Source organism: Ochotona curzoniae, unplaced genomic scaffold, assembly GCF_017591425.1.
Source record: "Ochotona curzoniae isolate NIBS_2020 unplaced genomic scaffold, NIBS_Ocur_1.0 scaffold_4506, whole genome shotgun sequence".
Classification (NCBI taxonomy): domain Eukaryota; kingdom Metazoa; phylum Chordata; class Mammalia; order Lagomorpha; family Ochotonidae; genus Ochotona; species Ochotona curzoniae.
Genome location: NW_024467119.1, coordinates 17,916,561 through 17,941,429, shown reverse-complemented (window position 1 = coordinate 17,941,429; position 24,869 = coordinate 17,916,561). Strand labels below are relative to the sequence as shown.

The window sequence follows — 24,869 nt, the reverse complement described above, 5'->3', positions numbered from 1 at the left end:
GCTGCTAGGATCAGCAAAGAAGACAAAAAGAAACACAAGCAAGCCAGACAGCGAGAGAGCTCAAGCCCCCCAGGTCTTTCTTATACATTTCAGGCTATTAATTATACAGTCATGATTTAGCAGGCTTCTATTGGTGGGTTTGAAACAAGCAACTTTCAAAAAGTACAAATCGATGAGCTATTGGGCTGTGAATATTATCAAATACCAGGTACCTCCTTCCTGCCTACGTGACCTGCCAGGTGTCCTGCGGGGTGTCAGGTAGACTATCAGGCCTGGAGTTCACACAGCCTCCAGCCAAGCCATTAAGGCAGAATCACAAAAGGCAGAAAACGCCTAGTTCCAAAATACCAATGTGTCAGCTACATTAAGTCCTTTTGTACTCTATAATCAGATAAACAGTCATAAATCAAGTGTCTTTAGGTCTGGCTTATTTCACTAAACACAATGGTCTTGAGTTGCAACCATATTTTGCAAGACAGGATTTCATTCTTTTTATATATTGAGCAGTATTCATCAGGTATCAAACGTTTATACTGCAGTGATAATTCTTGAGTGAGGTAATTTCACCCTTAACAGGAACCTTTTGCTATTCGTAGCCCAACATAAAATATGGAAGAGAGAGGTTGCAAGTTGGGGGCGAGAAGGCTAATCGCAAGATACCTGAACCTCACAGGGGCCGATTACCAGCGGTACAGTCCAAAAGGCCTCGCTGGTCGAGCGGGCGGACTCGGGGGCTGGAAACTAGGTCTAACAGAATGCGGCAGTGGGGTGCGCTTCAAGCAGGGAGGACGCAGCTTCCGGCTACAAAAACCCCCCGCCGCGCCTAATTCCCACTACAAATGATTCGCCGAGTACCGGAGACGAAGAAAGAAAAGCCACAGCCTGGGAAGTGAGCTCAGCAGAAAACCACGAGCAGCCCGGAGCGGCCACTTCCGCCCCGCAGCGGGAAGGGCGGCACTTCGAGTGCTGCGTCATCCTCGGTGCGACCGGCGACGGGCGCGCGTGCGTCGCGGCCTCCGCCTGGGGGCCGCGGGCTTGTGGACATGCTGCGCCGGCTGGGCGGCCTCTGCGTCCGGCTTCCTCGCGCCCTGTGCCCGCCGCTTCCCGCGGCCCAGGCCTTCACCCCGCCGCGGGCGGCTGTCCCCTCGTGGGCCGCGGCCGCGGCGGTGTCTGCGGGCGGCTGGTATGAGGCGCTGGCCGCCTCGGCGCCCGTCCGCGGCGCGGAGGACCTGCTGCTGGGCGCGCACGCCGCCTCGGGCCTCCCGTGGTGGGGCAGCATCGTGCTCACCACCGTGGCCCTTCGCGGCGCCGTCACGCTGCCGCTGGCCGCCTACCAGCACTACATTCTGGCCAAGGTGAGGGTCGCCCAGCGGCCGTCGCAGCTGAGAACTTAGCCAGCTCTGTCATTTCCTTTGCCCCGCTGGGTTGGTGCGCAAGTGTTGATTACGCTTGCTCTTAGGAGATTTGAGGCAAATCAAGAAGTCAGCAGGACATGTTACCAGCCATTGTGCCCGTGGCATCTTTTGTCCCGCAGTATTCCACTTGGTCTTACTAGAACTCCTAGGTTAGCCCTGTGCAAGGTGCCAGCCGGGGTCTGGTTAATTACAGGCACTCCTCACTGTGTTCTCCATGCATTTTTTTTTTTTTTTTATAACAATGCTCTTGTCTGACCTTGTTTGGAGATCAAATTAGGTGGCAGTGATTAAAGTGTTTTGAGAACAAGGGATCGTTCAAATGTGAGATTTCAGAAGTAGTGGCTTCCTTTGTTTGCAATTTTTCAGGACAAGAAAAAGGAGGCAAAAGAAGGGGCTCGGCTATGTGAAGGGAGTTACTTTGCCGAAAGAATTAGCACAGGGTTAAACGCGATTCATTTTTTCCTTTCTGTGGCCATCAGAGTGTATTTTTAAAAACTTGTATTTCATAGGTTTCTGTTGCTTGTTTTCTGGAGGATCTAGGGTTAAGCAGGAAATCCCAAAGTGCTCGGGATAAACCAGTGGATAAACACGGTACTGATGCAGGTTTCCTGTTTGATGGGATGAGATTCTGCGCTGGATCCCAAGTCCCCAAGCTGGAATTCGAACCTGGTGCTGACTGCATATTTTAAGCTTAGGATTAGATCTTTGAGTTGAAGAGAGAAAAATGAGTGCTTAGATGTAAACATCGTGTGTGCTTGTAACACATTCCACTTTTTCTTCAGCTAGGTGGAAAATTTGCAGCCAGAAATAAGAAGTATCGCCAGTCATCTTAACCGAGAAGTTGTGGTGCGAGCCAATCAGTTGGGGTGGTCCAAAAGAGTTGCCAGGTAACGGCTGCACGTGCGACCACGATGCTATAGGTGTCGGGTTCTCATAGCTTTGTCAGTGAAGCCTTTTTTTTTTTTTATCATTGAAGTTTAATAATTGTGTTTGCTCCGGGTCTCCCTCGTGGGTATAGGATGCCAAGACTTAGGACCATCCTCAGCTGCTTTCCCTGGCAACAGGCAGAGAGCTGGATGGGAAACAGGGCCTCTGGTGCGTTCAAGGCATGGACTTTATCCACTAGGCTATTGTACCGGGCCCCTATTGACATTCTCTTTTTAGTTGTATAAATTTTATTTTGGATAATTTTTACATATTTCATTAGGGTGCAAAGGTCAAGGGCTGGAGGAAAGTGAATGGAAGCGTTGTGATTTTTTTTTTTTATTAATTAGGAATCTTTTTTTTAGATTTATTTTTATTGGAAAGTCAGATATACAGAGAGGAGGAGAGACAGTGAGAGAAAGATCTTCCATCTGATGATTGACTCCCCAAGTGAGCGCAACGGCTGATGCTATGCCTTTTCCGAAGCCAGGATCCAGGAACCTCTTCTGGGTCTCCCACATGGGTGCAGGGGCACAAAGCTTTGGGCCATCCTCAACTGCTTTCCCAGGCCACAAGCAGGGAGCTGGATGGGAAGTGGAGCTGCCGGGATTAGAACCAGCGTCCATATGGGTTCCCAGCGCATTCAAGGCAAGGACTTTAGCCACTAGGCCATACCGCCGTGCCCTAGGAACCATTGTTTTGACATTCTGTTTTTCCATCCTGTATCTGGGGGAGGGGAGACATAAGGAGAGAAGCCAGGCCCAGCTTCCCAGCCATCCCAGGGTTCCCGATGTGGGGCATGCTCCAAGGGTCCTGCTCAAGTGTTTTGTTTTGTTTTTTTTTAAGATTTATTTTATTTTTATTGGAAAGGCAGATATACAGAGAGGAGGAGAGACAGAGAGGAAGATCCTCTATCTGATGATTCACTCCCCAGCAGCTGCAATGGCCGGTGCTGCACCGATCCAAAGCCAGGAGCCAGGAACCTCCTGCAGGTCTTCACGTGGGTGTAGGATCCCAAGACTTTGGGCTGTCCTCCACTGCTTTCCCAGGCCACAAGCAGGGAGCTGGATGGGAAGCAAGGTTGCCAGGACTAGAACCGGTGCTCATATTGAATCCCAGCGCGTTCAAAGCAAGGACTTTAGCCACTAGGCCACTGCACTGGGCCCTCAAGTGGTTTTGATAGTTCAGCAGTTCTGTATTGCTTCCGATCTTTATTGGTGGTCTCTTCACCGGTTAGGAAATGGCTGGGCAGTTCTTGTGCCACCCCCGTGGAAGTGGGGCCAAGGTTTCAGGGCCATCGACTTTTCTCATCCGTGTATCAGGATAGTGTAACTGCTCAGCTGGAGGGAGAGCAGGGAAGCGGAGTGGGTTAAGAGCACGTTCTTGTCTTTGAGGGACTCTGGCCTGCTGGAAAAGCCCTGTTAGCAAATCAGCACGGATGACAATTCATTACCGGCTAGAGAGTCTGCTCCAAGAGCTAGGTCAGCAGGCGAGGCAGGGCAGGGGACATCGGATGAAGACACTTGGTCATCCTCTGGCCACCATGTGGCACAGATTGCTTTCAGAGGTGACCCGTGTTGAGCAGCGTCAGCTCACAGGCATGGTGAGGAAGAATGTATGTGCTGTGGTGGCAGCACGCACTCGGCAAGGGTGTGGCCACCGCCACTGCCCGGTGCGGGCAGGCGCCGGCTCCTGGGAGTGCTCATGGGTGCCCAGCATCCACTGAGCTGACAAACATTAGAGTTTCACAGTGTGAATGTAAGCTTGTCTTGATATATAGGTGTAAATTTACCAACTGTCTTTCCTAGGAGCTTGTGTCTATCTTAGTGTTTAAAAGATCTGACATTTTTAAAAAACATTGTAACAGTGTAATATTTTTATTAGATAAAACCTAAAGTTTTGAAGTTTTATCCATCAAAAAATCTGGGAACTTCAGCTTTAGTCCAAAAGAACACATTAGAGGTTGCCGTTGTGGTGCAGCCGGATAAGCTGCCACCTGGAGCAAACAACGTCTTGTGTAGATGCCGGTTCACGTCCCAGCTGTTCTGCTTGAGATCCCGTTCCCTGGGTAATATGCCATGGAAAGCTGAAGGACGGCCCTGACCTTGGGACCATGCGCTCACGTGGGAGACCTGGCAGACGCTCCTGTCTTCAGGCTTTAGATCAGCTCAGCTCCCGCCATCACAGCCATCTGGGGAATGAACCAGTGGACGGAAGATCCTTCTTTCTGTCTCCTCTCCATAAATCTGATCTGTCTGGACCTAGCGCTGTGGCCCAAGAACAGCCCAAAGCCTTGGGACCCTGCACTTGTGTGAGATAACCCGGAAGAGCTCCTGGCTCCTGGCTTCAGATCGGCTTAGCTCCAGCCATTGCAGCCGCTTGGGGGTGAAAGATCTTCCACCCTGTCTCATCAGATGAAAGATCTTCCTCTCCTCCTCTCTGTCTCTGCTCTCTGTGTCTGACTTTGCAGTAAAAATAAATAAATCTTTAAAAAAATTTTTTGATCTGCCTTTCCAATAAACCAAGTAAATCTTAAAAAAACAAATAAATAAAGCCTAATTGGCCAAACACCCGCAGATACAGAGCCCGTGATGTGACGAAGTGAGGTGTTTTGGAGCAGTGAGTACATCGTGCACATTGCTGTGGAAGCTTCAGTAAAAGACCTTGTTTGCGTCTTGGTTCAGCAGCGCCACTGCACAGCCTAGGACAGCTGACAGGCCCGTCGGGAGCTGCAGCCAGTCCCCACTGAGTGAGCGCGCTTGTGCTGCGGGGTGAAGCAGTTGCAGTAGTCAGGTGACATTGCTTTTTCTGCTTCCCCCCTCCCGTGGATCCAGGCTCACCTACCTCAGAAATATGAGGAGGCTTGTTTCCGAACTGTACGTTCGGGATAACTGCCACCCCTTCAAAGCCAGCGTCTTGCTTTGGGTTCAGCTTCCCATGTGGATCACCGTGTCTCTTGCTCTGCGGAATTTGAGCACCGGCACAGCACACTCAGAAGGTAACGTCTCCGAAGTGAGCCTCGTCGGGGTCAACGCTCCAACAGTGTGTTTGTACTTCAGAAAAAAAGAGAGATTGTACCTTTCATAGGAGTGTAGTGCGTAAACTTGTTAATGTAATGAGACTAGCATTATCTTCCTTATAAGAATATAGTACGTAAACTTGTAAATGTAATGAGACTAGCTATGTTGAGAAAAACATTTCTGGTTGAGGGGAAAATGCTGAATGACAGTGACCTGAATACAGTGAGTGTGCGGGACGCTGTAATGGAACGGTGCGATGACACACGGCTTGTGTGTTTCCCTCGTGTTTTATTTAAAACTGTTTCAGCAGGTGTTTCTGTTCAGGAGCAGTTGACTACTGGAGGAGTCCTGTGGTTTCCTGACCTCACTGCGCTGGATTCCACTTGGATTTTGCCGATATCTGTTGGTGTCATCAATTTGCTAATAGTGGAGGTCAGTGGCTCCGAGTGAGGTCTGTTTGCCATTTATGTCATTGGGCTCTCGTTGCTGCCAGTGTTCTGACATCAGGTGCACACGTCGAAACTGGTCACAGTCACCATGAGCCAAGGTGGAGGTTCCTTGGTTTCTGATCCGATATCAGCCCTGTGCATAGGCCAGTCCCTTAACATCGGTGGGGCTTAGAATTCCCATAATTGTGGCCTGGAGTGATAGCATAGCAGCTAAAGTCCTCACCTTGAATGTGCCGGGATCCCATATGGGCACCGGTTCTAATCCCGGCAGCTCCACTTCCCATCCAGCTCCCTGCTTGTGGCCTGGGAAAGCAGTTGAGGATGGCCCAAAGCTTTGTGCCCCTGCACCCGTGTGGGAGACCTGGAAGCTCCTGGCTCCTGGCCTTGGAGATTGGCTCAGCTCCAGCTGTTGCAGCCACTTGGGAAATGAATCATTGGACGGAAGATCTTCCTCTCTGTCTCTTCCTCCTTTCTGTATTTCTGCCTTTTCCAATAATTAAAAAAAAAAAAAGAAATCCCATAATTGAGATGGCTAAATGTGGTCATTTTCAAAGTCTTTTTCAGCATTAAGATTTTGTGATCCCAAGCTTACTGTTTTAAGACTTGCTTTTAATAAAACCAAAAGCGAAGATGCTGAGTTTAATCTGGTTTTAGTCTCACAATACAGTGGTATTTTTTTTTTTTAAAGATTTATTTTATTTTTATTATAAAGGCGGATATACAGAGAAGAAGATCTTCCGTCCGATGATTCACTCCCCAAATGAATGCAACGGCCGATGCTATGCCGGTCCGAAGCCAGGAGCCTCTTCTGGGTCTCCCACGTGGGTGTAGGGTCCCAAAGCCTTGGGCCGTCCTCAACTGCTTTCCCAGGCCACAGGCAGGGAGCTGGAAGGGAAGCGGGCTGCCAGGACCAGAACCAGCGCCCACACGGGATCCCAGGCGTGCAAGACGAGGACCTTAACCACTCTGCCACCGCACCGGGCCCGTACAGTGGTGTTTTGTGAATGTGTTTAATATGGAAGTTTCCAGGCAGTGATCCTGAGTCCTCGAGTGCTGTTTTCTTGCTGTCTGACAGGAAAAGCACTGAGCTTCTTGTGTAAAATGGAAAGAATCACTATCATACACGTGAAATATGGCCTCGTGGTCGGTTCTTCTATCCTTTATCCCATGCTGTCTTCCGCAGCAGTTTAGGAAAGCCATGCTTGCCGTTGCATGCAGAGCTGTGCCTCAGCCTGGGTCTAACACAGGCTCCACCTTCGGCCTTATCTCAGTTCTGATCCCACTGACATGGTGTCTGCTGTTCCCGGTTTTTGTCTTATTTTATTTCTAATTTTTTTTTTTAAGATTTCTTGTTTATTATAAAGTCAGATACACAGAGAGGAGGAGAGAGACAGAGAGGTATCCATCCATTGATTCATCCAGGTGGCCACAGCAGCTGCAGCTGCACCAATCCAAATCCAGAAGCCTGGTGCCTCCTCCAGGTCCCCCCACGCGGGTGCAGAGTCCGAAGGCTTTGCGCCTTCCTCCACTGCCTTCCCAGGGAACTGGGTGAGAAGCAGGGCCGCCAGGATTAAAACTGGCACCTATATAGGATCCCAGAGTGTGCAAGGCAAGGACTTTAGCCACTAGGCTAGCCCGCTGGACTTTCCCACTTAAGAAATAAAAAATAATAGGAATCTATGGTGACATACTGAAATAGTTAACAAAAACTTGGCATTAATGAGGTCCAGAAGGCCTGCCAGCTATTGTCTGTGTTTCTCCCAGCAGTACAACGCTTGCCTAGTTATGAGGCAACCTAGACAGTGACCTGTCACTGGGGATGCTGTTCCCTGTTTTGAAACCTGATAGACCCATTGTTTTTTCAGATGAGGAAAGTGAAGATGATACAGTCTTAGGTGGGAGTTTGTGACGGACACTGTGTGGGTTACAGGCTCTTCCTGAGAGCTGCCACAGTGTGCCAAGAGCAGGGGCCCACTGCACAGCAGGTGGCTGTGCACTGACTGGGAAGAGGAGGGGGAGACACTTGAGCACGGACACTGACGACAGTCCTCTGGGGTTCCCTCCAGCCCACCTAACGACCAACAGCAAGCTGCTCCTGCCTTCCCACGTGCTATGTGCCAGCCGTTGTTTCTCAGTACATTACACGAACTCTTTAATTTTTAGTATACCCCTCAGATCGGCACCGTTAGCTCTGTTTTAAAGTCAAGAACTGGGGAGACAGAAAGGTTATGTGACGATGCAGTGTGACCCAGCCTCTAAAACTGAGAGGCGCGCCTTGACAGAAGTTCTGTGGCTCTAGGATGAGCACCGCGCTGTGCTTCTCAGAGTTCTTGAGGGATTGTAACTGCTTCTTGCCTACCTTTCCTGCCCTGTGTCTTGAGTGATTCTCCATGCCGGGCACTAGGCCTGTCTAAAGGAGTCAGAGCTCATGTGAAAATTGTCCCTATTTATTTTTTTAATAGATGAGAAGCTGTAGAAATATCTCAGTATTTTAACTTTTGCTTTTATATTTTACTTTTTTATTTCTTAAGATTTGAGGAGATGGAGAGACAGAGAGACCTTCTCTCTGGCTCAGTCCCCAGATGAGCACAGCGGCCAGGGCTGAGCCAGGCTGAAACCAGGAGCTTCATTCAGGTTCCCGCCTGGTGGCAGGGCTCAAACACTTGGGTCATCATTGACGACTTACCCAAGCCGTTAGCAGGGAGCTGGTCCGGAAGTGGAGCAGCCAGGACATGCACTGGCGGACCATATGGGATGCTGGCATCTCAGATGGTGCCCTAACTCACTGTGTCACAACATTGGCCCCGATTTTTGCTTTTGTTGAAGTGTGGTGGAGGCTAGTGAAAGGTCATTTTGTAATTTAAACCTTGTTTAATAATCATTGTGTTTTTGTTCTTCTATTCCTTCAGATTTTTGCCCTGCAAAAAACCGGAATGTCACGTTTTCAGATTTACATCACGCACTTTGTCCGCGGACTGTCGGTTTTGATGATTCCAATTGCTGCGACTGTCCCTTCAGTGAGTAGGCCCAAGCACTGTGTGCTCCCTGGCCCCGGTTAGACCACCCACTCTCCTGCCCTGCCATCACACCTTCAACAGCTTGACCCCTTAGCGAAATAACCCCGGATGTTTCTTGGATTGGCACATCTTGTGTGTGAAGATGTCCTGACTCTGCTAAATCTAATTCCTTTTTCCTGCCACTTTCTCTTTGTGTGATTCAATGAGATACTGTATTCTTTCTGCCTGTTTAGGTTAGAACTAGGAATTTAGCACTTAATAATTTTGTGCCTGGTCCATGTGGGTTCATTTATACTATCATTTTGACTAATAACTGTGTGAGAGTTGTAGTTGTGTGTATGCAGTTAAACTTCTGGTAGAAATAGGAAAAGATGTTGATATTTGCAGTTACTTTTGTCTTTTGCGTATTTCCCACAGGTGGTTTAAAAGTTTATGAACTGTTGGCTCTGTCTCCGTCCTCATTGAGAGCCCACACATAGCTGCAGTGTGGAATAGAATTCACTTGTTGCTTCTTTTTTTAAGATTTATTTATTTTTATTGGCAAGTCAGATTTACGGAATGAAGGAAAGACAGAAGAAAAGATCTTTCATCTGCTGGTTCACTCCTCAAGCAACCACAATGGCTGGAGCTGAGCCCATCCAAAGCCAGGAGCTTCCTCTAGGTCTCCCACTGGAGTGCAGGATCCCAGGCTTTGGGACGTCCTCGACTGCTTTCCCATGTCACAAGCAGGGAGCTGGATGGGAAATGGAGCTGCTGGGATTAGAACCGGTGCCCATATGGGATCCCAAAGCATGCAAGGCGAGGACTTTAGTCAATAGGCTACTGTGCCAAGTCCATCATGATGCATTTTTGTAAGGACTCTGAAGCTAGGTGTTTCTGGTGTCAGAGTATTTTTAAACTGTCACACAGAATATTGTCATTAATCTTGTGCAAAATAAGTGTTTCCTCATGTCTAAAACAGATGCAGCATTTGTGACAGCTGATGCACCAGCATGCATGCATGCTGTGGTACTTTTTATATATAATCACTTTTCTGAGAAGAAGCAACCTGATTATAATGTAAAAAACCACTAGGTGAAATGAATAGAAACAGTGAAGCACCAGTTAGTGACTGGCTTCCGAGTCAGCAGTTGAGACCTGAAGGCGTGCCGGAAGCACTTGGTCGTGTTCTCAGGAGTGGTAATACAGAGGTGAGCAGGTTAGGGAGACTCGGACCTTGCGGCTCATCCCTTTTCCTCTCGAGACCTGAGGGTCACAGAGGCTACCGAGCAATGGCTACAGGGCGCTCCGGGCCTGCCTCCGGGATCACTGCCAGGCGCCCTGGCTGCAGAGCAGGTGAGGAAGTGTATCATTGTCCAGATCACAGTAGACTAGGGTTTTGTTCTGAAACAAGATGGGGGATTGTTACTGAGATGGCAGCCCATCATTGGCTGTAGCAGGCTCGGGTGCTGCTTTGACTGGCAGATTTAGATCGTGATGTAGCAAATGTTTATTCACTGCTGGCCTTGTTCTGGACACTGTTTTCAATGGTTGATGAACAATAACTCCTCTACTGGTCTCGTCTCCACTTCGGTGATGAAGAACTTGGTACAGGAGGCATCACTCCCATAAGGGTGCCTAGCTCCTAACTGCTGTGCCCATCTGTCTTTGAGGATGTGGCTTGGGGCAAGTCCTTGGTGTGGGCACATGCCATCCTTCCCATTCTAAGTGAATTCCCTTCCTTCAGTCTTCCCTATAGCAGTCCCCTGAGGTAGACGGTTACAAGATAGAACTTGCCCAGAGTCCAACAGATGACCCATCAGATCTAAATGCAGGCACTCTGACTCCATAGCCCTCATTTGGGAGCCTGTTTACCTTCTGATGCCCAAGAGCAGTTGGCAAGCGGAGCATATGTGTTGACCTAAGTGATCTTCTGCATGTTCCAAGGGCAACAGGAGATACGTTGAGACACAGTAGGAGCAGCCTGTGAGAGCTGTGAGAGACCCTTCAGGGAAGAGAAGGTTCTGCAGGCTGAGTTTGCTGTTGCACGTGGCCACACCCCAGGACCTGCCCTTTGCTGTAAACAGCTTAGCAGAAGTCTGTGCAGGGAAATGCGCTCACTGCCCACCAGGCAGTCAGCTCTCCCCTGCGAGGCCTCTGGGAGCTCTTCTCTGTCGTCCAAGGTTCCCATGGACAGGTCTCGTGGTGCTGCAGCATCTTGCTGTGGCCTTTCTCTGACCTGCCCATGCGAGCTGCTGCAGGTCTGGCCAGTCTTGTGGCTTTCTCTGTACAGATGTTGCCATTGGGCCTTGCCGACATGTGCCCATTTGTGGGCCTTGGTGTCCCTGAGGAGGGGCGGGTGCTAATTCTCGTGTCTTCTCTCTAGTCACTGGTCCTCTACTGGCTGTGCTCCAGCGTCATGGGCCTCTGCCAGAACTTGCTGCTGCGCTCTCCTGGGTTTCGTCGACTTTGCCGAATACCGTTAACCAAGTCCGATTCAGACACTCCTTATAAAGACCTGCTTGCTGCCTTTTATACCAAGTTCCTTTCAAGAAAGTGACATTTTTCAGCAATTTTGAAATGATGCAAGAGTCACTGCTACTTTAAAATATTTAGACTTAGAAATCAAGGTATTTTTTTTTAATTTGCATTTGCTTAAAATCATGAACTCCAGAAAGTGTAGGGTAGGTTAAGATGCAATCCAGATACATGTGATAGTGATTAAAACCATTTAAGTGCTAAAAATTTCATCTGTTTAGTTGTAAAAAGAACGTAAAAGGAAACGAAAGTGTTTGTCCCTGTTCATAAAATTGCAACTTGTGAGGGGTGCCAAAACTTTGGAAAATATGATTAGATACTGAATGCTGCCATATTGTATTTAATTGTTCCACAACTTTAAATTTTTGTAAAATATGAGGATTTGGTGATGTGACTCTTACTATTTTGGTGGTCGTGTGGGTTGGAGACCTACTTAACTCTGATGAAAGGCTGCAGAGGGAAACGCTGGGACTCGCAGAGTAAGGACCTTGACAATGGTGAAGGCCCTCTAGCAGGTTCTAGCAGAAATCATATTCTAATGGAACCTGAGATTAATCTGGAGTTAACGTTTGAGTAAAGAAGGAAGGTCTTGAAGTGTGGCTGTCTAAGCATCTGAGCACCTGATGTGTAGATACTCTTGTCTCAGCTCTGCTGGGAACAGGTCAAAGACTGTACATTCCTTTGTCAGTCATTTGGGAAGTTTACAAGGCAGCGTGTGATGGTTCGTATTGCTAAATCCTATAGTGAAAAATATCCCGTATTAAGTTTGTTTGGTCAGAGGACGAAAATTCGAGGAGTAGCTACCTATTAAAGAGATGGTATTTTTTTTAAGATTTTTTTTTTTAATTGGGAAGTCAGATTTACAGAGAGGAGAGACAGAAAGCTCTTGCATCCACTGGTTCACTCTCCAAGTGGCCACAGTGGCTGGAGTTGAGCTGATCTAAAGCCAGGAGCTTCTCCCAGTACTGCCACACAGGTGCAGGGTCCCAAGGCCTTTGGCCCATCCTCTATTGCTTTCCCAGGCCACAAGCAGGGAGCTGGGTGGGAAGTGGGGCAGCCGGGCACGTACCAACACACATGTAGGATCCCGGCACATGCAAGGTGAGGATTTAGCCACTAGGCTATCGTGCTGGACCATAAAGAAGTGATTTTTGAAGACCGACTGACTTTTACTAGGAAGGCAGATTTACAGAGAGGGAGAGACAGAGAACAAGATCTTCCATCTGCTGGTTCACTCCCTAAATAGCTGCAATAGCCTGAGCTGAGCCAGTCTGAAGTCGGGAGCCCCCTCCAGGTCTCCCACGTGGGTGCAGGATCCCAAGGTTTGGGCAATCCTTCACTGCTTTCCCAGGCCATAAACCTGGAGCTGGAAGGGAAGCGGAGCAGCTGGGACACGAACCGTCTCCCATATGGGGTGTCAGTGCTTTAAAGGTCAAGTTAGCCAATTGATCCATTGCACCAGCCCCAAGAGGTGATTTTAAGCTGTTGTTTAGAAGTGGGTGTTGAGCCGTTAAAACACTCATTATGATGGCAGTAGCCTGCACTGAGTTACCTGGGTTCAATTTGAGGCTCATGGCTGCAGCTTCCTGCTGCTGTGGATTCTGGGGGGCAACAACAATGGCTCAAGTGGGTGAGTTCCTGCCACCCCGAAGTGAGATGTACCTTGGTCATCCATCCTGGCAAGCTGCTGCCGCTGTGGGATTTAGGAGGTGAACCAGGGGATGGGAGTTCTGGATTGTGCGAGCTCTGTAGAGTTGTGTGTTGCTGTTTCTGTCTCTCTCTGCTTCTCCAATAAGTAAATTATAAATAAATAGAAAAGCAGACTTGTAAGAATTAACTACTGAATTTAGAATAGAGATTTAAGGAAAGTTGACAGTATAATTGTGAAATCAATTGTTTGCTTGTTTAATTTACAAAGATAATAAAATTAATACTGGTTGAGATACTTGGGAATAAACTAAGCAGGCGCTGGAGATGGTTGTGAAGTATCCATTTTCAGAGTTAAACTATGCACCTGATTCTGAGAAGCCCTGTCACTCACCTCAGTGTTTACCATGAAATAACAGCTGAAGGAAGACCATTTTTGAGTCTTTGAGTGATACTAGAGTTTAGTTGCCCTGTGGAATGAAGGTCTGGAGCTTTTAATACAAAGAAAGAGTACAGAGTAAGGATTGTGGTTACCATGTTCCTGAAGCTTGCTGGGAAGTCAGAGGTAACAGGTGCAGCTGAGAGTCCGTTCTGGGTTTTGGGTCCTGGTACAGGACTTCTGTCCTGAGGGGACGGTGCCCCCTGGTCGCAGTGAAGGAACGCAGGCTTGTGCTCACTCAGTCCACGGTGGTTGGCGTTTCTGTATCTGCACATTGGCTTCCTTGGTCAAACTTATCTGTAACTCCAAAATCAATGCTTGCTATGGTTTTTGGTTTTGGTTTTTTGTTGTTATTGCTTTGTTTTGTTTTTAAACAATTATTTGAAAGTTATCATTTCATCTGCTGGTTTACTCTCCAGGTGGGCCCAAGCTAAACCAGACACAGGAGCTGCTTCTGGATCTCCCACGTGGGTGCAGGGCCCCATGCGCTCGGGCCGAGTTACACTAATTTTCCCTGGCCCTTAGCAGGGAGCTGGATCGAAGGGGAGCAGTCACAACACAGACTGTACTGTACCTTGAGATTATTCATGGACAAATATTTGAGTCACTTGATGCATGATTTTCTTTGAATTACAACTTTTATTGTAGTAAAATATGTAACAAAATCAACACTTTTAGCAATTCTTAAAAAAAATTTATTTTTATTTTTATTGGAAAGACAGATATACAGAGAGGCAAGACAAAGAGAAAGATTTTCCATCTGTTGATTCACTCCCCAAATGGCCTTCAGTGGTCAGAGCTGTATTGATCCGAAGCCAGGAGCCCAGATCCTTTTCTGGGTCTCCCATGCAGGTGCAGGGGTCCAAGACAAGGGACTGTCCTCGACTGCACCACAAGCAGGGAGCTGGATAGGAAGTGGAGCCACCAGGATTAGAGCCGGCATCTGTGTGGGATGCTGGTGGGTGCATGACAAGGACTTTAGCCACTAAACTACCATGCCAGGCCCAATTTTAGCAGTTTAGGTATACAATTCAGTGGTATTAATTGCATTTACAGTGTTATATACCAATCAGGGCTGTTTCAAAAGTTTTCATCAAATGATTTGAGTCTTCCATATTTTTTTGCTTTTAATTATTTTATATTTGATGTTTACATAGTTGAGAAGGATGTATATGCCCATGTGGACCACTAATTATTGAGGGAAAATGGATGAAACAGCTGATTCCAATTTCTTTTCCTCCTTTGGGGACACTTGGGGAGATGGGGCCACTCCCACCCAAACCATGTAATTACCCGGGGCTGGGGGAGACAGCCACTTGTTATCATCCCAGGATCCCCAATGTGGAGAATGTTCTGAGATGCTGCTGGTTTTGAGGCTACACAGTTGAGGAACTCTTTCCAAGGTCCATTGGCTGACGTAGTGCACCTTAGAGCATCCAATCACCCAGATACTTGCTGTCAAAGCTTGACTAGAGGAGTTGTTCAATTTGTTCTGCCTCCCATCCTCTGCCGTGGTACTAGATGTTCTTTGCAGACTTCAGCGAGCTGTCATGTTTTCCATGTGCACCTGGGCATGCTGTCCACTTCAGTAGCTGAGGAGGCCCAGTTCTAACACATGCACTGCATCGTCAGATCAGGTGATGTTCCCTGTGGTTGGAGTTTTGAGTGCAGCAGTCCAAGGAGGGATTCCCCCAAGAAGCCTCACCTGAGGTGACCCCAGATGTGACTCCTGTGTATACCGGCTAGTACAGGGTCTGGCTCCATCTCACTTGCCTCTGCCTACACACATTGGTGGTTCCAGCTGCCCAGTCATACACAAACCAATGGATACTGTGGCCTAGCCTAACCCTGGTCACCACACCCTCAGCTCTCATGCACTCTAGCAGGCACCACTGCCTACTTGGGACAACTTGGAATAGTCCCTATAGTCCCTGCCTCCAGCCCTGGTTCCTGTGCATCCAGTATGTGCAGCAGACTGGTCTGGTCCATCCCACGTCTCATCCACCTCTTGTACATACCTATGGGTGCTGCAGCTTAGCTCAGCCCAACTGACCCCACTGTCCAGCCCACATGTATGCCAATGGGTGCTTGTACCTTGTCCAGTCAGGCTTGCACCCAGCCCTGGTTCTCGCGCCAGTGGTTGCTGCAGCCCATCAGAGGGGTACCCACAGTTTCCCTATAAGGCCCACAACCAGCCCCGGATTTTGCACTTTCCAGGTGGTACTACAGTTCAATTTGACATGACTTCCCCCCCCCCCCCACGCTGGCACTTGCCAGCTGATGCTGTAACAAAGCCCACCCAGCTTGCCTTTATTCCGATTCATGCATGCACCAGTGGATGTGGTAGCCTAACCCAGTACAGCTCTCCTCCAAATCCAGCTCACATGCATTCCAACAGATGCACCCTTGTCCAGCCTGGTGTGCTTCCAGTCCAGCCCTCAGGCTCACCAGTGTGAGCAGTGACCCAGCAGGAGAGCCCCACAGCCACCCTAGGGTCATGAGTGTGCCAGTGGGTGCTGCATCCCAGTTTGGCAATTCCTGCCTTCTCGGTATTTGCCAAAGGGTGCTGCAGATAGGCTTTGCTTCACCTGCTCCCAGTTCCAGCTCATGCTGGTGGGTGCTGAAGCCTAAACTTAGCACAGCCCAGCCAGCTGCAACTCCCAGCCTTAATGTAAACTGGCAGATGTGGCCCACCCAGGTGTGTTCTGTACCTTGTTTTGGCTCTCTCATATCTGCCAGTGGATGCTATGAACTGATTCACCCCAGACCTGACCAACCTGGTCTGGGTCTCTCCCAGCCTCAGCTGGGAGAGGCTTACCAATGGAGACTGCATCCTGACAGAGGAGTTCAATAAGCTCCTCTTATCAGACCATCTCCCGGTTACAGATCTCACATGCACCGGTAGGTTCTTGGCCCAGCCTGACTTGGCTTGTCTCCTGCCCCAGTGTTCATACTCGACCCATTCTAGTTCTTACCTGTAGGTGCTACAGCTCAGCTGCATTTAGCCCACCACCAAAACTTGGCTCTCATGTGGTTGAAGCGGGTGTCATGACCCAGCCAAGCCTATCGAACATCCGTTTCAACTCCTGTGAGCACTAGCAAATACTAGAGCCTAGCCCAGTTTGGCACACTCCCAGTCCCAGATCACACACATGCCAAAGAATGCTGTAGCCATGTCTAGCCTGGTTTGCCACCCCCTTTCTGGCACTCACCAATGGGAAACAGTCTGGCAAGGAAGTCGCCTAGTTACTTAACCAGGATCACTCCTAAGCCATAGACCCTGTGTGTGCTGGTGAATGCTCCAACCCAGCCTGACATGGCCCACCCTCCATCTTGGCACTTGGCATTTTGCAGCTTGACCTGACCTGGCCCATCCCTAGTTCCAACTCACTGGTGGATGCTGCAGCCTCACCCTGCCCAGCCTGCTCCTGTCCCCAGCTCTCATGTGAACAGATGGGTACAGCAGCCTAATGGCATCACATATGTGGCCATGTCAGCACAGCCCTGGGCCTTGTCTTCCAGCAGCCTGGCATGCTGGAATACATGCACGTTTCTGGTGGAAATCAAGCAAGGCTGCGTTTGGCTGCTTGTTCCAGCTTTTATACCGTAAGCAGAGCCCTTTTTACAATGCTTTTTAGATTTTCATGCTTGTTGCCAGTGATTTTTCTGTTTCCAATGGCCTCTGTGAGCACTACAGAGAGCTTTCAATGTCTGAGCACAAGGCTGTGATGTGCCTTAAGGAGAAAACGAAATCTGTTAGGTCATCGTCATTCATGCATCAACAGAAATCGAGTCGTCGATACACATTGATCTGTTGACAATAATGCTACGGCTTGCAGGCACTGGTGTCTGTGTGTCCCCTGGCAGTGTTAGGTCAGATAATCACTGATAAACTATTTGTGGAATGATATTTGGTGTTTGTAGACTTTAGGACGTGAGTATGCCATAAGAGTTGAGAAATGACAGTTCAGATGTTTCTTGACTTAGAGTGGGGTTGTGTCCTGACAAACCCTCGAAGCCCACTGGACCTCGAAGGTCAGCAGCACAGCACTCGGTAGAGCTGTTTTCCCATGTGTTGGCCAGGCTGACTCGTACTGCTGCTGAGTGCCCGGGATCCACAGGGCATCCTTCGGTACACTGGTATGCCAGGCAAAGATCACAGTTCAAATCCCCGTCTCTGCTTTGTGAGTATTGCCTGTTCATCATTGTAGAACCAGAGTCAAGTCAAACCTTCCAGAGTTTGTGTTTGCAAGGGAGCTGTGGCTGAGGAGTGTGCTGGTTTAAAACAAGAGGGAGTTTGAGAAAGCACTGGCAGGATAAGTCTCCCTGGGACAGTTTGATTCTTACCACGTGTGTTACTGTATAGTGCTTCAGGTAAATTTCTCCTAGTGGGGTGCAGGAAGTCATTCCCTTTTCTCTTCCCTGCTTGTCTCTGCTGATAATGTGGAATATATACAATTGGTCTTCCATTTTCACAAGGCTCCCTAAACCCTTAGACACTCTGCAGTGAAAGGGGTATCTTTCATATTCCATGGGATGACTAGGGGCAGGGAGGCCGGTGGAGGGGTTGGTCCTCCATCAGAAATGCATGATTAGAGGGTTGGGATCACAATCCCACCCTCCACCTCTGGGTGCGGGACAAGGCCAGGGATTTTGTCAGCCATGCCTTCCCATATCACGCTCAAGGTCTGTTCCCGAGCTCCTGAATGGGTTCCTGGAGAGGACTGGGACGTTCCTTCCTACACCGCATTCCTATATCCCACCTGCACCTTTTACACCCAGTTCTTGCTCTGTGTTCTTTGTAACATCCTTCCAGTAAACAGGGAGTAGTCAAGTGTTTTCCTGAGCTCTGTGAGCCCCTCGAATAAGTCGGTCCACATGAGTGACAGCGCATCAGAAGCACAGACCTCCATCTGTGAAGTCTGATGCTCCGGTAAAATCAGAATGGGGTTCAATTAGAGGAGACCTGGCTGGTGTTCACTTTTTATTATTTTTTTTAAAGATTTTATTTTGATTATTTTTTTTTTCATTGGAAAGGCGGAGAGACAGAAAGATCTTCCGTCCGATGATTCACTCCCCAAGTGAGCGCAACGGCCGATACTATGCCGATCCAAAGCCAGGAGCCTCTTCCGGGTCTCCCACGCGGGTGCAGGGTCCCAAAGCCTTGGGCCGTCCTCGACTGCTTTCCCGGGCCACAGGCAGGGAGCTGGGAGGGAAGCGGGGCTGCCGGGATTAGAACCAGCGCCCATATGGGATCCCGGGCGTGCAAGGTGAGGACCTTTAACCACTTGCGCCACCGCGCCGGGCCCTGGTGTTCACTTTTTAAAAAGATTTATTTTTACTTGGAAATCAGAGTGACAGAGAGGAGAGACAGAGATCTTCAACTTGCTGGAGGATGAACCCATGTTCTCCCAAAATGGCCACAATGGCCAGAGCTGGGCTGGTCCAAAGCCAGGAGTCTGGAGCTTCTTCCAGGCCTGCTACATTAGTGCAGGGTCCCAAAGACTTGAACCACCCTTCACTGCCTTGCTAGGCCATCAGTAAGGAGCTGGGTCAGAAATGTAGCCTCCAGAACTCTAAGCAGTGCATATGTGGGATGCTGGTTAGGACTAAGCATGCTGAGAAACAGGGCTTAGTATACTGATGTCCACTTCAAACTCAGTTGCTGTTGGGGGAAATCCCCGTGTATTTTGATGACCAGAAGTGCAGAGGCGGTTGGTATTGAAAGGAAAGTAGGATGGCGTGGGCATTGTGGTGCAGCCTAAACCACCACTGCTTCTGATACTCATGTTGCATATTAAGAGTGCTGGTTCCAGGCCTGCCTCTCCCTCTCTATAACTCTGCCTTTCAAATAAATCTTGAAAAAGAAAAATCAAAAATTTTAATTGCCACCTTTGCAGATGACCCAGGGGATGCGAAACTAATAAGAACTTTGGGGGGAAAGCCAGACTTGGAGAGAAGAATGTTCTGGTATCAGAAGCACACAGGGGGGCCTGCAGTAACTACAGCTTCCATGTCAGAGTGCTGGAGTTGAAGTCTTGGTTCTCACTCCTGATTGTAGCTTCCCACCAGTGCACACCCATGAGGGCCTCAGTGATGGCTCCTGCCACCCACACAGATCTCCTGTGTGTTCTCACCCTCCTGGAATACTTACTTTTAAAGATTTATTTATGTGTGTATTTGAAAGGCAGAATTACAGAAAGGGAGAGGTGGATCTTCTGTCTGCTGGTTCAATGGCTGCCATCAGCCTGGGCTGCACCAGGCTGAAGCTAAGAGCCAGGAGCTTCTTCTGGATCTCTCACACAGGCGCAGGGGCACAAGCAGTTGGGTTGTTTTCTGCTGCTTTCCCAGGAGGATTAGCAGGAATTGGATCAGAAGTGGAGCAACTGGGACTCAAATCAGCACCCATTTGGCATGCAAATACTGCAGGTGGTTGCTTAACTGACCAAGCCACAGCACCGACTCTGCTTACACCTGCTATGAAGGCAAACTTTGGAATTTCAGGCATGGCGTTTGAAACCATGCAAGAATTTACATTTCTGTATTCATGCTAAATGTTTAAGGCATCTAATAAATTTGATGTAGAACAACTCATTATTATAAACACTTGTATCTTAAGAGCTATGTCTAGTAGGATCCAGGTTATTTGGAAATTATATGAGTCTGCAAGAATGTCTTCCATTTGAACTTTAGCAGGTGTGGTTAAAATAATAACCGCTGATAGAAACAAACCCAAACAACTGAACCAAAGTGTCTTTCTGTCAGCCAAGGACCGACCTGCGCAGCAATGATGTCATCCTGTGGCTCTGGAGCACATTACCTTGACAGTAGTTTGTTAATGGAGTGCAGTCTCAAAGCAGAAGGAATTCTGAGATTTTGAACTTCATCTGGTAATCATATTGCTTAAACAGATCTATTTACTTTGAAAGTCAGTTGGGAGGCCAGGAGGATGGGGCGAGGTCGGGAGGAGAGAGGAGAACTTGTTCCATCTGCTGTTTCTCTTCCCCAGATGGCTGCAGTGACTAGTGCTGGGTCAGGTGGAAGCAAGGAGTTGTTCTGGGTCTGCCATACAGCTAGCAGGGGCCCAAATGGTTGGGAGCCATTAGCTATGAGCAGGGAACAGTCAGGACTCAAACCTGCTCCTAAATCGGAATACTGGTGTTGCAGTCAGCAGCTTCACCTGCTACACCATGATGCCAGCAACTGTATTGCTGTTTTTTTTTTTCTTTTTTAAGATTTACTTATTTTTATCACAAGTCAGATATACAGAGAGGAATAGAGCTAAGAGGAAGATCTTCCATCCGATGATTCACTCTCCAAGTGAGCTCAACGGCCGGTGCTATGCCGATCCGAAGCCAGGAGCCAGGAACTTCCTCTAGGTCTCCCACACGGCTGCAAGGTCCTAAGGCTTTGGGCCGTCCTTGACTGCTTTCCCAGGCCACAAGCAGGGAGTTGCATGGGAAGTGGAGCTGCCAGGATTAAAACGCGCCCATATGGGATCCTGGCACGTGCAAGGCAAGTACTTCAGCCGCTAGGCCACGCCTCCGGGCCCATTGCTGGTTTTTAATACTGCTTTTTTTGAGACTCCATTACTTGGAAATCAAATAAAAAATTATTTTGTTTGTATTGCTTCTACTACCAAGCAAAAAGATGTAAGACATGTACAATGGATCTATTTTACATATTTCTCCAAAAACCGTAGGAATTAGAGTTGACCTAGGAGGCGTAGACTGTTGTTGCTCCTAGTTCTGGCATTTGAGAAAAAGAGTTCCTGGAAGGACGTTGCTTCCCCTTCACGGGCCTCCGCCCTCGTGACAAGAAATCCCAGCTTTCTGTATCTGTTTGATCCAGGATTTTCCACAACCCCAGCTAAGATTTCTATGTGTACACATTTGATCCTAGTTGATGAGACAAACATTTGGTCCTGGGTGATTTATATCCCTGGAAACCACAGGCCTGGCTGATATCACCACAGCAACAAAAGAAATTAGTAGACAAGGAATGGCTGGCTGCAAACTTCCCACATTTTCTCAATCAACCAGCTTAATCTGACACGCACGTTCCTCCTGAGGCCGATGCGGGTCTCAGGCCATTGACTGTTGGCTTTACTATGATGTGAGCCTGGCGGTGATGCTGAGACAAACATCCCCAAGGAAAGCAGCAGAGAAAACCACGGCTCCTTGTGTTCCACGGACTGCCCTGCTCACCGCTCAGTTTGTAGGTAAGCTTAGCATGGTAGCCTTAACTGAGATGGTCTAATCCTGTATTGCCGATTGGATTTTGTGTCAGAGGAGGGGTTTGAGGTGTTTTGAAGTGAAAGCATTAATGAAAAGACCTGGCATAAAAAATCCAAGAAAATAACCCGTTCCTGTTGACTCACTCTAGGACAAAACCAAACAAATAAATAAATATCCTTCAAGAGCTCTACCAGAGGTCAAAGCACCAAGAATTCATGATTTCTCAAAAAAAGAAAATGCCCAATTGCTCGTTTTCCATTCCAGACTTCACAGGCAGGCTTCTCTTGGCCTCCCTGATGAGATAGTTGCATTTGTTTTGCCTTGGTTCCGAGTCGGGACGCGAGGATTGTGTTTCATTTAACTCTGGCTTTTGTCCTCTGGGAAAACTGCAGCTCTATTAGACAACTGAAAAAATGAACGAGGAAATATAGCTAATGCTATTGGTTTCAACTGCAGCTGCATTTCTGTATGTTCCAACTGTTCTACCATTAAAATGTGAACAGTTTATTCTGATAATCTCAGGTTTCTTGGAGTGCATGTGTATGATGGAAACTTCTATGCCAATGAGGAAATCCACAGTTTCTCCTTCCGGGCCATCTCAGTTTACTACAGGTGGGAAGTTTACAATGGAAGCTGAAGTTGAGTTTATAAGTACTGTTTTCAAATACAAACTTAGGGTCCAAATGGGAACTAAGGCTCTAAGTAAACTTACGGTCATAACCTGGCCCCAAGCAGAAGGAAGCAATGCTGTGTTGTAGCTCTCCTGAGCTTAACAAGGCTGCAGTGTGCCTGCCCGAGGAAATCGCACGAGTCAGACAAAGTTGGCTCAGGTGTGAGTTAAGAGCTTTGACCGACCATGCGTTTCACGTTAACCAAGCGCCTACAGCTAGCTTCTGTGTGAGTTTCTGCTTGAAGACATTGCGTATCCTTCCATGCAGATTCAGTTACCTGTGCTCATCGGGGGCCCAAAAATATTAAATGGAAGATTACAAAAATAAAAAAACTTACCAGTTTTAAATGAATTTTAAACCTAACAGCTTTTGTTTGGGGGTGTCACAGTGAGTTAAGTAAGCCACTGCCTGCAATGCTGGTTGTCAATTCAAGTGCTGGTGGCTGCTCCACTTCCTATCAGGTTCATTGCTGAGGCACCCGAGAAGGCAGTTGGATGACGGCCCACATCCTTGGGCCTCTGAACCCAACACTTCGGAGACCAGGAGCCAGGAGCTTCTTACTCACTGGCTCAACAGATGAAGGCGTGGACATGCTTGGGAACAGGTGTTCCAAACACCCAAAGCCCTTTGTGCTTTGATTCGGAGCCCTACATGTTCATGCTACACTGCTGTCACCTTATGTTACGACACCCTGTCCTTGGCCCCATACTCACATACCTATGGCTCCCAGAATAGAGTGTCACACCTGGATGTCTTAAACCCACAGAAATTTATTCTCATGGTTTTGAAGGCCAGAAGTCTGAAGTCAGATGGTAGGATTGATTCCTGCTGGAGCCCTTGAGGGAGAAACCGGTCCATGTACCCTCTCACCTCCTGGAAGTCATGGTAGTTCTCAGTACACTATGACACTCTCACGTCCTCTGCGTCTTCCTATCAAAGCCCAGGTTTGGATTGGAGGTCTACCTTGACCCAGGGGGACCTCATTTGAACTTGACTGCATCTGTGAAGGTTATGGCTCCAAAGAAAGTCACAGTCATACAGGTCCTGGGAATAGGGCTCCAGCCTGCCTTTGTGGGGGACAGGATTCAGCCCTCACCCTCACGTTTTCAGTAAACTCGAGTGGGTGTCTGCTGAAAGACATGAACTCCAGTGACCTTGAGCTTCCCTTACCAGTCACTTGAGCAAGTGCTCGTTCATGATCATGAAATGCTCCACCTCTCACATTATTTTGTAACTGAGCAGAGGGCAGTGACGAGGCTAGTATATTTCACCTGTGTCTCCTTTATACTCATAAATCCAAACATTGCACTTGCATCTGAAGCTCAGTTACTCTGCGAGGTGTCCCACCTGGTCTCTCCTAATCCGTCCACTCTTCTTCTGGTCCGTCCCTGGTTTCTGACCTCTCCTTCCTCTTCACTTCCTTCCTCTACAACTTACATTCCCTAATTTGAAACTCAAACCAAACTTTCGCTAGTATTTTCCTCTCGCTTTAAAATACATATACATTTTTTAACTTGAGAGAGTTAGAGAGGAGACACAGAGACACTCCACCAGTAAACACCATAGCCAGGACTGGGACAGGTTGAAACCAGGAGCCAGGAGCTTCTTCAGGGTCTCCTATGTGGGTGGTAGGAGCCTAAGCACCTGGGCTATGTTCATTGCCTTCCCAGTCCATGAGCAAGGAACCATTTTGGAAGTGGAGCAGCCAGGACATGGACCCATGAACCTGCACTCATATGAGATACTGGTGTTGGAGGTGGCCGCTTAACCCTCTATGCCACAAGGCCACCCTCTCCCCTAGTGTCCTCATGATCATTACCCTGACATTTCATCCACCTGGAAAATTCTATGCCTGGATCAGTCTAACTCCTGTCTCCACATGCTGCTCAAACAAAACACCTGAGGTTTGTGTGGCTCACAGTTCTGGGCCCTGGCAAGCGCACACAGTGTGAGGCTGGCATCCCGGCAAGGGCAGAGAAGTGGAAGGAGAGATGCCTGCGTTGTAGGTGAGGCACGTGTGCAGCCCAGGGAGCAGACTGGAGAAGCCCTTCTTGTTCTTTCTGTAATAACCCTCTCTCGGGGCGAATACATCCCTGCCCACTGCCTCAAGGCTGCCCTAGTCCATTCCCGAGGCTGCAGTCCCCCGCACTAAGCCCCACCTCTTAAAGATCCTGACACCGCTGCATACCGTATCAATGATGAGGCTGTCAGGCTTGTTCTTCCTTTGGGGATCTATTTAGCACCCTATCACTGGGGCCCACAAAGACTGCGAGAGACGACTCCATCCCAACCCAAAGTAAGCCCTTGAGTCAGCTTAGCAGTCCAAAGCAGTTCATAATCGCCTCACTTTGTATGGGCCTCCTCATCTGTTCAGTCTGCGAGGACCTCACTTCCTGTGCCAGGTGGGCACACAGTACTTATCTAGTGTGGGGATGGGGCAAGGTTCCTCTTTCCATTCCACCCACCACCACACACACGCACACACACGCACACACAGACTTCTTAAGGCTAGGAAAATATTAATTTTGTTAGT

The 24,869-nt window shown here is 48.5% G+C and overlaps 1 protein-coding gene across 1 annotated transcript; it reads left to right on the top strand.

The window, feature by feature from the left end:
* Window positions 1-1,043: 1,043 nt before the first annotated feature.
* LOC121147305 (cytochrome c oxidase assembly protein COX18, mitochondrial) lies at window positions 1,044-12,171 on the top strand. The gene is made up of 6 exons (XM_040967128.1): window positions 1,044-1,355; window positions 2,202-2,302; window positions 5,174-5,337; window positions 5,667-5,791; window positions 8,718-8,825; window positions 11,191-12,171. Exons 1-6 carry the CDS (start codon window positions 1,044-1,046, stop codon window positions 11,362-11,364), a joined length of 984 nt encoding a protein of 327 aa, XP_040823062.1. The 3' UTR covers window positions 11,365-12,171.
* The last annotated feature ends 12,698 nt before the right edge of the window (window positions 12,172-24,869 follow it).